The sequence below is a fragment of the Microtus ochrogaster genome (genome assembly GCF_000317375.1).
Source record: "Microtus ochrogaster isolate Prairie Vole_2 chromosome 6 unlocalized genomic scaffold, MicOch1.0 chr6_random_2, whole genome shotgun sequence".
Taxonomy (NCBI): Eukaryota; Metazoa; Chordata; class Mammalia; order Rodentia; family Cricetidae; genus Microtus; species Microtus ochrogaster.
The window spans coordinates 831,919-844,645 of record NW_004949095.1 but is presented as its reverse complement, the minus strand read 5'-3'; the positions used below and the strand labels follow the sequence as shown (position 1 = coordinate 844,645).

General features: G+C 43.5%; 1 protein-coding gene across 3 annotated transcripts in view; it reads left to right on the top strand.

Moving 5' to 3' along the window:
- Positions 1-12,727, top strand: part of C6H1orf21 (chromosome 6 C1orf21 homolog) — a 205,812-nt gene that overhangs the window by 106,260 nt on the left and 86,825 nt on the right. For all 3 annotated transcript variants that reach the window (XM_026787591.1, XM_026787592.1, XM_026787593.1), the window contains one exon: positions 5,688-5,782. In XM_026787591.1, the coding sequence (XP_026643392.1) occupies positions 5,688-5,782 (95 nt within the window). The remainder of the gene's footprint in view (positions 1-5,687; positions 5,783-12,727) is intronic.

The window sequence follows — 12,727 nt, the reverse complement described above, 5'->3', positions numbered from 1 at the left end:
GGGTAATATTCTCAGACATCTTTTATAAGGAAAAAAATATTTTTACCTGTAATGACTGGTTTCTGCCAGAGGTGGCGGAAGAGTCCACTTGAGTCCACGTGGAGAGCCGGTGTGAGTCCCGGAGCGGTAACTGCGAGTGAGCGAGCCCGCGACTTCTCTAGTGAGCCGCACGGTGCTGGACGCTGCGGTACAACCGGAGTTCACAGGGAGAGGCAAGCAGAGTCGGCGGGTGCGGAAGGGGAACTTGCTGTTCGCAAGGCAAGCTACCCAGTTATTTACGAGCGGTTCCCTCCGGAGACCAATCTCGCTTGCAAAAGCTGACTAGATGGGGACCCGCGGGTTGCTAAGGCGATCGCCTGGTTCGGTCGCAGGGCAAATCTGCCCCAGGTTGGAGCACCAAAATGAAGGCGAATTTAATTAATCCAGGCCAGTGGGTACAAGATGATACAACTTTAATATAAAAGCACACTCACACACCCGGAGTTCAGCGATCCACCATAAACCGGAAACAGGAAGCAGCTCCAGTGCCTGCGCGTCCCAATTAATTAGTAAAAACATTCGCCCGAGGCTGTCCTGCCCCAAAAGGCGGGGTCTCTCTGCATTTATTTTTGTGTATGTGTGTGTGTATCCCATGTGTGTTAGTGTGTGTGTGTGTGTATTCCATGTGTGTGAGTGTGTGTGTGTATCCCATGTGTGTGAGTGTGTGTGTGTATCCCATGTATGTGAGTGTGTGTGTGTGTATCCCATGTGTGTGAGTGTGTGTATGTGTGTGTGTGTATCCCATGTGTGTGAGTGCCCGCAGAAACTAGAAAGAGTCATCAGCTCCACTGGAAGTAGCGTTAAAGGCAGCTGTGAGCTACCTGCCGACTGGGGGTCTTTAGCTAGGATAGTCTGTGCTTGTGACCCTGGCCGTTCTCTTCCGCTGTAGATTATCCCTTCTGAGTGCTGTCCGTCACACACTCACTGCTGTCTCCCAAGGTTTATAGATATTCTTGCTAAAGGTTCCTTAATAGTAAGAACAATATTTTTAAGACCCTGGGTTTGGGACTAGAGAGATCAAAGGACCCAAGTTCCATTCCCAGCACCCACACAGCAGCTCACAGCTCTCTGTGACTCCAGCCCTAGGGGACCTGACACCCTCTTCTGCTTCAGAGGTCACTCATAGAATTAATGTGGTACAAAGACATACTTGGAGACAAAATACCCATATGTATAAAATAAAAATAAATTAACATCTCCAAAAAAAAACGTTAACACCCCGACTTTAATCAACTAGAAGGATTTGGGTGCTAGACTGAAGAGGAAACTCTAAAGCTCTCTAGCTATTAAGGGCTCTTACGGTAGCTACTTTCCAAGACAGTGAAAACCTGAACCTACTCTGACACCCATTTCTCCTTTTCATCATTGGCTGCTACCCACAAGCCCCACCCCTCTGCTGTTACCTTGAATAAGATGCTAAAAATCCCATCACAGATCTGTTTTGACTGGAAGCCTGAAACTATTTACTAGGGAATAGTCAGCTTCCTGACTTGCATTTAATGAGGCACCTGACAAGACAACAGAACGACAGGAAAGATGGATCAGGTGTGCACAGGAAGACAGCCCGGCTTCTGCTCTCCGCCTAGTGGCCTCTCTATTCCTCTCTCAGGACTCTCTGGCTTGTAGCAGTGGCTGTCCACAGTGTGGGGTTCTGATAAAAGGAGATTGAGGCCACAAATTAATTCCCCTGTGCCACTGACCAAAGGAAATAGATTTCAGTTGTGACTGTCTCACTGCTGTAACCCAAAATGCCGGGCTCACCTACCCTGAAGCCTGAAGACTTCTGCTGGCCACATCTCTATGGAAATGCATGGCATCTTCACTGCTGGATCATCTGTCTCCAGATGGACTCCATCTTCATCTCGGGCACCAGGCTTCACAAAGCTGGCAGGCCTTTTTATTTTATTAAGTATTGTTTTAAAGAAATTTGGCTTCTTGGAGGTCTTCCTGCTTTATGCTAGAATAGATTTTACATTGTGTGTTGTAGAGGTAGTGTTGATAGGCGAGGCTTCTAGTCTTAGGTGGTTGTTTGCTCATTCTATGTACTCAGTCACATTGTATTGTCCTGACAATGCCCTGATCAGACAGCAAGGATGCTAACGACACCTGCAAAGCTTTCTGCTGTCTAAATTGATCTGGATTCAGTCTCCATGAAAAGATAAGAAAGGAATAGAAAAGAAAGGCAAGGAAAAGAAAAAGCCTGAGTTTGAAGTAATGCTGTGTTGAAAGTCACCAGGAGCTTTTCCATCTCATTGGAGAAAAATATTAATAGTTTATCTATTACTTTCAATTCATTTGTGATCCCTGGAGAGCTGAGAAAATAAAGACTGAATGTTCACTTTACCACGCTGCTCAGAGTGTGATTTCACTGTTGTATGGTGGCCGAGATGGGAGAGGGAAGTGGGCAGGAGAAGAAGGGCGGCCCTTTCTCAGGGGTACCTGTGCTGGGCAGTGTGCAGAGGGCTGTCTGCTCTTTCAGAAGTCTCTGCTCGTGTTCTGTAATGAGGTGTGATTACATGAGGTTTGGGGTCCTGGGTAGAATGTCATAGAATCCAGATTATCACGATCCAGGTTGTGATATGTTATATTTATAGCTGAAGGCTCAACTAAGTGTGTATATGTTTAGTTAAGCTGTAGCAATTATGTCATTGTGCCTTGATTTATAAACAGTAATGCCTCAAACTAAAGTTGGGCAGCCCATTTTTAAGTTTTTGTGTTTTTACCTGTATTTTGATCTCTGTATTATTATACCAGGGACATAATTATATCTATTCTTTTAAAATTAGCAATTGTTTCACAACTTATGAGTACTTAATATGTTAGTATTATTAATTTCCTTTTTTTTTATCTGAGTATCAAATCAGAGTATGCTATTCTCTTGTTTGTTCTTTTATTTTGAAATAGTGTTTACTGTGCATCCCAGACTGGCCTCAAACTTACAATGTAGCCTAGCCTGGTCTCAAAGTCAAGACCTTTCTGTCTCAGTCTCCTGTGTTCTGGGGTTGTGTGAGCACATGGGTCATCATAAAGGGCTGTGAAATACTTCTACTTTATAGGTGAAGATTCAAATCCATCTATTAAGTTGATAATTCTAGATTTGGGGTTCCTGAAAGGCTCATTACTGTAATTGTATTCAAGTCTCAAATGGGGCTGGGGAGACGGCTCAGATGGTAAAGTACTGGCCTGGGTTCAAATCCTCTCACTGGTGTAAAAAGCCAGGTGAGAGGGTTCACCCTATAATTGCACTGCTAGGGAAGCAGAGATGAGGTGACCCTGGGACTTGCTGGTTAGGCAGTCTGATTGAATCATCAAGCTCAGTCTGCAGGAGACCCTGTCTAAAACAATGAGAGATACAGGAAGACAACAGAAATTGGCCTCTGGCTTTCACATGAATGCACATGAACCCAAAACATACATACACACCATACATCACATACATACATTAGAAATGTAGGCACGTTTTTCTTTGCACTGCCAGCTCACCCTCCCCCGCCCCCCCAAACGGCATGGAGACTTATTAATAGCAACAGCCCAGCCTTAGCTTTAGGCTGGTTTCTAACTTGCTCTTATAACTGAAGTTCCCCTCTATTTTTACCTTTACGTTCTTCCACACGCTCGTTTGCCACCCCTTCTCCACTATGCTCATCCTGGTTACAACACGTCTGACTGGTGACTCCTCCTTTCTTCTTCCCAGAGCTCTCTCTGTCCAGAAGTCCCACCTACACCTCCTGCCTAACATTGTCAATTAGTTTTTTATTAAACCGGTCACAGTGCACCTCTTCACACAGTGTGAAGGAACATTCCACAACATAAGAATAAAGAAAAACTTCCCCCTGAATATTAACCTTCATCAGGCAATGAAAGGAGACAGAGACAGAGACCCAAATTGGAGTACCGGACAGAAATCTCAAGGTCCAAATCAGGAGCAGAAGGATGGGGAGCACGGGCAAGGAACTCAGGACCGCGAGGGGTACACCCACACTCTGAGACAATGGGGATGTTCTTTCGGGAATTCACCAAGGCCAGCTGGCCTGAGTCTGAAAAAGCATGGGATAAAACCGGACTTGCTGAACATAGCGGACAATGAGGACTACTGAGAACTCAAGAACAATGGCAATGGGTTTTTGATCCTACTGCACGTGCTGGCTTTGGGGGTGCCTGGGCAGTTTGGATGCTCAACTTACTAAACCTGGATGGAGGTGGGCGGTCCTTGGACTTCCCACAGGTCAGGGAACCCTGATGGCTCTTCAAGCTGATGAGGGAGAGGGACTTGATCGGGGGAGGGGGAGGGAAATGGGAGGTGGTGGCGGGGAGGAGGCAGAAATCCTCAATAAATAAATAAATTAAAAAAAAGAATAAAGAAAAACTAATAGAACCTATATCTACCTTGAATTGGCAAGTGGGGGAAAAAACACAGATGGCCTAGTCACAAACACTGGGTCTTCTTAGACGCAGATATGCAAATACATTAGCTTCTTAAGGAGGAGAGAAGCATTTGACTAGCACACTGTCTTGGGTGTTACTATAGCTAGTTTTCAGAAATACTGTGTTAGAGGCAGGATGGAGAAAGTACAACCACATTAGACAGTTGTATTATAAATACTAGAACAAGACATTTGAAGGAATATACTCATTGTACTCAGTCAATAGGAAATTATGTTACGACCTCTTAGCCGGAAATACAAGCCTTCTTAGTAACAGACCACTGGCTTTCTTAGAGCTGAGTTCATCCATTTTCAAAGCAGTTTGCTGATGAAATTTTCTAATTCCATAATTTCTGTGATTTTTTTTTTCTCCGTTCACAAGTTGGGCCAAAGATGAGTCAAAATCACACCTGTTTTTGAACTTCATGTACCAAGACATTTCCTGTTGACAGGATTCTTGTCACCGCCACATCTCTGTCCTACAGGAGAACATTGGCTGCCGTCTTTCCCAGTTTTGTCCCACGATGGATGTCGACATTGAGATCCGTGTTGTCTTGTTGACAAGTCTAGGTTCCATCTCCAACCTTCTGTACTATACAGCCTTGGGGCCTCACAGGCCCGTTTCGAGCTAGTTGGTCTTTTGCCTCAGTGCATGGAAATTTAGAGAGATTAAAGGCTACATAGTAGTAGCCGAGCACCTACTGAAAGGGACCCAAGCTGCCCACACATGCAAACTGTTCGAATTTAATGTAAGAGCCCTAAGAAAGAAAAAATTCAACTTCCAGTTGGTTTTATTTGTTCATCAGTACAACTCTATAATCATAAACAGTACCGTATTGCTCAAAAGGGGAAAAACTAAGGTGCAAACATAGAATTGGAATTGCTGATACAGGTACTCAGGACAGATGGTCTCTAGGAATGAAGGAAGACATTCTCCCCAGTCTCCTCATGTGTGGTGCTTTCCAATGTCTGGATTCTAGAGACTTCCACCAGTGGAAGAGCCTCCTTCTTATCTAGTGTTTGCTCACTGGATAAGGTCTGTGGTGCAGACAAGGCAGGACACCTACTCAGAGGGACCCAAGATGCCCATGCATGCTTCTTCGAGATTGTCCAAGACAAGCCACATGTAAAGGCTACAAGGGCAAGGGTCTAGTGCATGGCTTTGGCTTTGCTGACACTTTTCTGCATTGTAGTAAATTCCTCCCCCCTTTTTTTGTCATTCAGATGAGTATAGAATCAAACCCGTGGAAGAGGTCAAATACATGAAAAACGGAGCAGAAGAGGAGCAGAAAATAGCAACCAGGAACCAAGAAAACCTGGTAAGAACTGAAGTTCGCTGTTATCAATGACTTGTGGTGACAATTGGAAGAAAACCTGTGTCGCACATTGAGCTGAGGCTCACACCCTGGGACAAGATTTCTTGAAAACGCTGTAGCTATTCTTAGCTTGCCTGGAAGCGGCACCATTACCCTGTATCCTGTTTGTCTCAGAATAGGTCCCTTTTTAATCCTGATAAGAAATGCTCCAGGGAAACACAGAAAAATTATTAATGTTTCTAAAAGTCAAGTTGAAGGGAATTAAAAACACACACACACACACACAAAGAAGCTTGATGTAGGATTGAGATGTACTGGAGGTGGATCCCACCCCCAACACAGATTCAGGTCAGGATGAATAGTAGCGTTTCGTTATTCAAAATGTGTAATGAGGAGGTTGCCTTTCAAAGGAAAACCACATGCTTTTAAAGTCAGTCTTCATCCAAAGATCCTGTTCTTCACATTCATGATTTTAAAGGCATCGCACATCTGAGTTCCTGTGGGAATTGTAATATAGGAAGTTAGAGAGCTTCTTGCTCTGTTACAAATCACTGTGCACGTTCTTCCCCAGCAACCCATCTCTATAAAATATTTAGGCACTTATCATGTTAATTGACTTTTAAGAGGTTAAAATAATTAAGAAAGTACGTTTATTCAGTTGCATTAGTACCAAATGGGTTTGTTTATATTTTGCATTTTTATATGTAGATTATTAGCTTATATTGTTGAGTGGATGTATTTTTTAGAATGTTGTGTAGCATTAAGTATTTCCGCCTCACTGACATTTTTTCTAATGCATGTTTTGTTCTCACTTTTGTGACTTCTGAGGCACAGAGATTGGCACAGTATTAACAACTGTGGCTGTCGTTTTCCATCAGATTCTAGTGGCTATTAGAGGCTTTGTTTTTTGTTTCGTTGTTGATGTTTTTGTTTGTTTACATCATTCTCTCTACACATGTGAACAACAGCCCTAAATAGTAAAATGTCAGTGAATAATTTAATGTCTTAAATAGTGAAAATGAAGGGCTGTTCAGTGGAAGGACGCTTGCCTGGGACAGCCTGTCCTTGGCTTCCCCTTCTGTGCCTCTGCTTGATGGTGCTTGTCTCTTGGGATCCTGAGGAAGCTGGAGACTGAGTTGCCCTCACTGCTCATCCTGCTGAGGCCAACACAATCCCACTCCCCCTGCACCACCCTGCTCGCTCCTGTTGTCCTTGCAATTCCTTGACTCTGCTGATAGATTCCTAGTGAACTCTGTGGTCAGAATTGGCACTAGACACTTGAAGAGAGAGACATTCTGACCGATTGGTGTGACAGGTATACCAACCCCCGCTCCTTTACTTGGCCAGATGCTGAGGGTCCATACTCCAGCATGCAGACTTTTCCATGGGATGGGAAGGAGAAGATGGCTTTGATTCTGACTGAGCAGGCTGCTTTCCAGAGGGAAAAGTGGTTTCCGTTATGTTAGTTTCTAAGTCAGTGTCTGGTCTCAGCAGTATATGTACCCAGCCGTTGCTCAGGAGATGCTTAAGTTCTCCATGACTGATGAATCCAGATAGAAGTATATTCTGATTTCTATCATTGTTTACATCTACATAGTCCACTTTTCTTTTAACTATTTGAGGTCTTTGCGAAGGGACCCTTGCTTAATGAAGGCAAAGATAACAAAATCTGTAAAGAAGGAATTTTCTTTCCTGGCATCAAAGTGAAATACTTTTGTAAAACAGAATAGTTGCCAGACATAGGTAGTAGATAAGGAGAAGACATAGTAGCAGATAAGGACAAGACATAGGTAGTTGATAAGGAGACGTAAGTGGTAGATAAGGACAAGACATAGGTAAAGGATAAGTAAGAGCCCGGAGGAAAACATTTGTGATCATAAACAGTGAAAGGACTCCTATCTCAGATACATAAAATATACCTCTAAATAAACAAGAAAAGGGATTGATCTGTTAGAAGTATAGATAAATAAACAGGCTTACAGTAAACTGTACGAGGTCGTCATCATACAGAAGTTGTTCTCCATCGCTTGGACTGCGCATTCTCTCAGAGACACCAGTTTTCCGTGTGTTTCGGAAGGGTACTGTCCCCCCGAGCCATGCTTGCCTGGCTCTGGCGGGCTGCTCTCTAAAAATACTTGTGCTTTTTATTTCATTTGATTTTGTGTTTCCAAGAGCCAGAGGTGTGCTGGTTCTCAAACCGATTTGTGCTGGTTGAATATCATTGTAATTATGTAATTTAGTTAAATAATACGCAAACCAGCGAAATACCAGCATGGAGAAAGCTGTTAAATTTAAGTGGAACGCTTTGAAAAGTTCTGATAAAGGCAGGTTATTAAAAGCTCGCTGTTTAATTGACTTCTGCATTCGGACTCTTAAAAGGTCTTTCCTTTCTCACTTCACTTAAGAACCCAAACAGGAATCACAGCTGTGGTTTGAGGACACGGGCAGTGGAAGAGGTCCTCTCTCGCTGTCCCTCACAGAAAGGAGCAGCCATGTTCTGGTAACAAAGGATAGGCAAAGAAATGTGCATCTTGGTATTTTAAAATAAAATAATATGTTTAGTGTACATATACATTTTATATGGCCCCTGCTTTGACTCAGTGACTCTTAACTACCAGTAGGGGTGGTATAACCTATGATATGATGTACTTTAATAGGAAAATACAAATTAAAATATTTTTCACCCGTAAGATTGGCAAAACCTTGAAGCTTGGTAATATCCGACTTTGGCATAGTTGTAAGGAAATACGTGTTCATGTACCAATAATAAGCATCTCTCTTAGAGGACAGTGTGGTGGTTGGTGTCTGTGAAAGTTTAAATATGTCTACCCATGGACCAGCGCTTCCACATGTCTGTCCATGGACCAGCGCTGCCACAGCCTGTGTGCAGTGGGCAGCTCTCCAGGTGCACAGGGAAGCTTGCACAAGACGTTCACCTATAGGACTGTTTTATTGGTTAAAAAAAAAATTGAACAAGGAATTTTCTTCCTGTAAGTAGGAGAACAGTAGTTACGTCACACTAAGCAGCAATTAGAAAGAATGAGTTGGAGCTGTTACGAGGAAAATCACGCCAGTTTCAGCATTGCTCTGTATACCGTGATGCCATTTCAAATATTTAGAAATGAACCCCAAACAGCGAAGCTCTGTGTTTTCCCACAAATCTCCATGTAGATGGAAAACCTCATAGACATTTCAGAAAGCTATGATAGATATGTTCCAGGCTAGCGGCACACAGAGTTCAGCTAGCTGATTGCAGAATGGGCACAATCGGGAAACTCACTTTAGTGAGAAGTTGCACAAATTACATAAGATTGGCATGGTTCCTGGCAAAGAACATGCTGTTACTGGCTACTGTTCTTTTACTTTTGTTAATGGAGTTGTGTTACTTCGGAGCAGATGAGAAAGAATTAATTATCTGTTCAAGGGAGATTTTTGTTATTTAAACTTTGATTTAAAAATTCATTTATTCAAAGGAGGTAAAATAACAAATTTCGAGTTTTGACTACTTGAGATTCTTAAATAGGACCATGGCATTTTTCTCGTTGTTTTGGGTAGATACAATTCATGTGGGGAGGGCTAGAAGTCAGCCAGAAAGAGACATGAGATTGATTAAGTCTTATGCTATGGAAGTTCATCATATTGCATGTAAATAATTTAAACTTGGCAGTACCCAGCCCTTCGCCTCTGCTTCTGTCTTAACAAGGAACATTCCGTGTATGGTTTGGAAGCCCTGCTCACTGTTTAATAAAACATTGTCTGGTTTGCTTTAATTAACACTTGCTGTTCTGAGGACATCCTCCCCCAAGAGCTGTTAAATCATTTATGGCAATGTGTTTATTTAGCTTGTTTAGGGTATGCGCTTCCTAGATTTATATGTGTTTTGTTTATTTGCATTCACTCTTTCAAGATATCTTTGTTGGAATAAGAAGATCCTTTTCTCTCCAGTGATACACAGCATGAGCTTTTGATGTCTGTCTTGTCCTTAGCATTGAAGGATGATTTAAAACACATCTCTATGGTGCTGGAGAGATGACTCAGTGGTTAGATAAGAGAGTTTAGTATATTTGGAATAGGTCCCTAAGCTTGGCTCCAGCAATAGTGTCAAGCAGCTCACAACCAGTCGTAAATACAGCTCCAACGAACCCCATGCCCTCTTCTGGCTCCTTGAAAAACTGTACTCGTGCACATACCCACACACAGAATGTACCCGTGCACATAAAGATAAAACAAAGACAATTAAAAACTAAAACAAAAAACCATATCTTAAATCACCAGTTCCTGAGCACAGTCAAGGAACAGAGCTTTTATAATGAAATGCTCTAACGGGGCTTCACCAGGGAAGCTGAAGTGCAATTGAGTTTTATGCACCACCACACACACCCCTCTTAAGTCTGTGAGTTTCCAAACATACCCCTAGTGCATTAAATTTCCCAAAAACATCAGGTCATTTGATTGCAGAAAAGACTTGAAATTAGGAAATATCGTTGACAAGACACAGTGCACTAGAAACACATGAGAGGCTTAGGAGCGGTGACATCTAGCTGGTAAAGTAAGAAAGTGCCCCTGGCAAGAGGGCTCCTGTTCCACAAAGTACTGATGTGAGGAACAGCTGGAAACATCTGTGATTCCACTGGGTGATTTAGATCAATAGGAAAGCTTAGTACTCAAGACCACAGACACCAAATCACTCTGGAAGCAATAAAGGGCATGTGAATGGAGGTTGTCAACTTTCTGGTGCTAACACAGTGTTTGTTCTAATCAGATAAACACCCCCATAGAGATGTTCTCATCATTAGCAATGCAGAAGTCTTTGTGGACTGCATTTGTGTAACTTGTAGCCCTGTGTTTACCTTTGTGGCCCGTGGAGCAGCTAAAACAATAGCAAATTGACTTCTGTTTCAAGTTTGGCCTGCTGATCTAGAGATGACTATCTTTGACTGCTTGTCCTCAAATGAAAGTTTAGATCATTCTTTTTAGAAACCAAAATAAAGCAAAAACACTGTAACTTTGAATTGTCTTATTTTCCCAAGCCATTGAAACATGGCTAGTACTTTTTAGCATGGGTAAGTGAACTGACAGTGGCAAAGATGGCCCTAGCAGAGAAGTGGGAAACTGTATGGAGCATCTCTGCTCCAGTTGCAGCTTGGATTTTCCCTAGGTTGGGGCTTAGCTGACTTGTTGGGATGGAGGTCTGAACTTGGAGGGACTTGTTTTCTGGTTTAGGGACCAATAGAGACTGAAAAATTCCTGCAACAAAATAAAGACATGCTTGGTATCTTAATTACACGAGGAAATTAGTGACCTGTCTTGATGTGACCAAATACCCAAGAAGAGGCAACAACAAGGGAGGGACAGTTCATCCTGGCTCCCAGTGTGTGGGGATAATTCCGTCATGGAGAGGAAGACCCTGGGCAGTTCTATGGTGAAAGGAGGGTCCCACTGAGATTACTGCATTCTTGATGCAACCAGAAGCAGTGACTTCCTTCCTTCAGCAGGACTCCCATCTTCTAAATGGTCCAGCCTTCCAGAACAGCACCACCAGTTAAGGGTGTAAGTGTGTTCAGACACATGAACCTGTGGAGGAGATATCACACTTAAACTATAACAACAAGATACATACTTTCCTGCAGTGTAGTTATTGCTTTGGCTTTAGACGTAGCCCAAGTGCATATAGAGTCTAAGTGTTCTAAGGATGGGTTGATAGCAGCCTGAAGTTCTTCCGGGGAGTGGGAGTAGAGGGTGTGGGCATGCATCTCTCCCACTCGGTTTGCATAGAAGGAGTAGCTGGAAGAACAGTACCTCTTCATCGATTTGGGGAGATTTCCTGTCCCCAGCTGGCACTTTCGTGGCACTTGAGCCAAACACGTTCAAGCTCTTAGGGGTTCTACTGGCACTGTAGTCATTTGTTCTCCAGTAGCACAGAGGGAGAGTTTAGTCTCTAAGGAGGAGGGGTTTGCTGACTCAGCCTTCTGAGTGGCCGATGATTAGCAGAAGCCTGGCTCCTCATTTGGGAACAACATGTTATGGGATTCAGACAGCACTCACAGGTGTTCTGTACCGTACAGACCAGCACACGCCATCACTGCCATGCCTGGTTAAACAGTCACCTGGATCCATGGCTGTTATTGGTATTTTATGGTAAAAACAAAGGTAGGTTCTAAGTAAGCATTTTACCCACCACTCTTGAAGAAAGAGTTATTATCATGGTTTATTATTTATTATTTGCTTCCAGGAAGCAAAGGGCCAGCTAAACACATCATTACACACATCATACACAGAAATCAATGACTCAAATGTTGCTGGGGAATAGGGGGTGCTGGGTATTGGGCCCAGAGCCCCTCACATATAAGGCAGGTGCTGTACCACTTAGCCAAACCCTAATTTCTTACATATGGTTGCTGAAACAAAGCAAGACCGTACCAAAGGGAAGGCATAGAAGAACCTGACTGAAATCCTATCTCAGGTCGCCTTTTCTGTCTCCCGTACATCATAGCATCAACAAGGTGAGAGTGAGTTAAGTGTTTGGGTCCCAGAACGTCTGTCTCTTGTGTAAATCCTGTCTCAGCAAACTCAGTTCTGCCCATCAGTTAGGCAGTCAGGGAACAGAAGGCTTGACAAGGTCAGGTGGTAACTCTGAGGCAACTTACAGGGTGACAGATGTGCACAGCCAATGAGTGCAGGAGCCTCTTGGAGAGACCTTGGGAAGGCTGGGGAGAACCAGCAAGGAATGGTGGGTCCTCACTTGGGGTCCTAGAAGAATCATAGTGGGCCAGCTTTGTAGCAGGGCCGGAACGAGGCCAGCTTGTCATTAGCAAAGGAGACTGGAAAGATGTTGAGCAGAAGGGAAAGTGTGAGGCCATCGTGGAAACTTGGCAGGGATGACCAGTGACTTCGGAGGCTGATGGCGTACACTTGGCAGGGATGACCAGTGACTTCGGAGGCTGATGG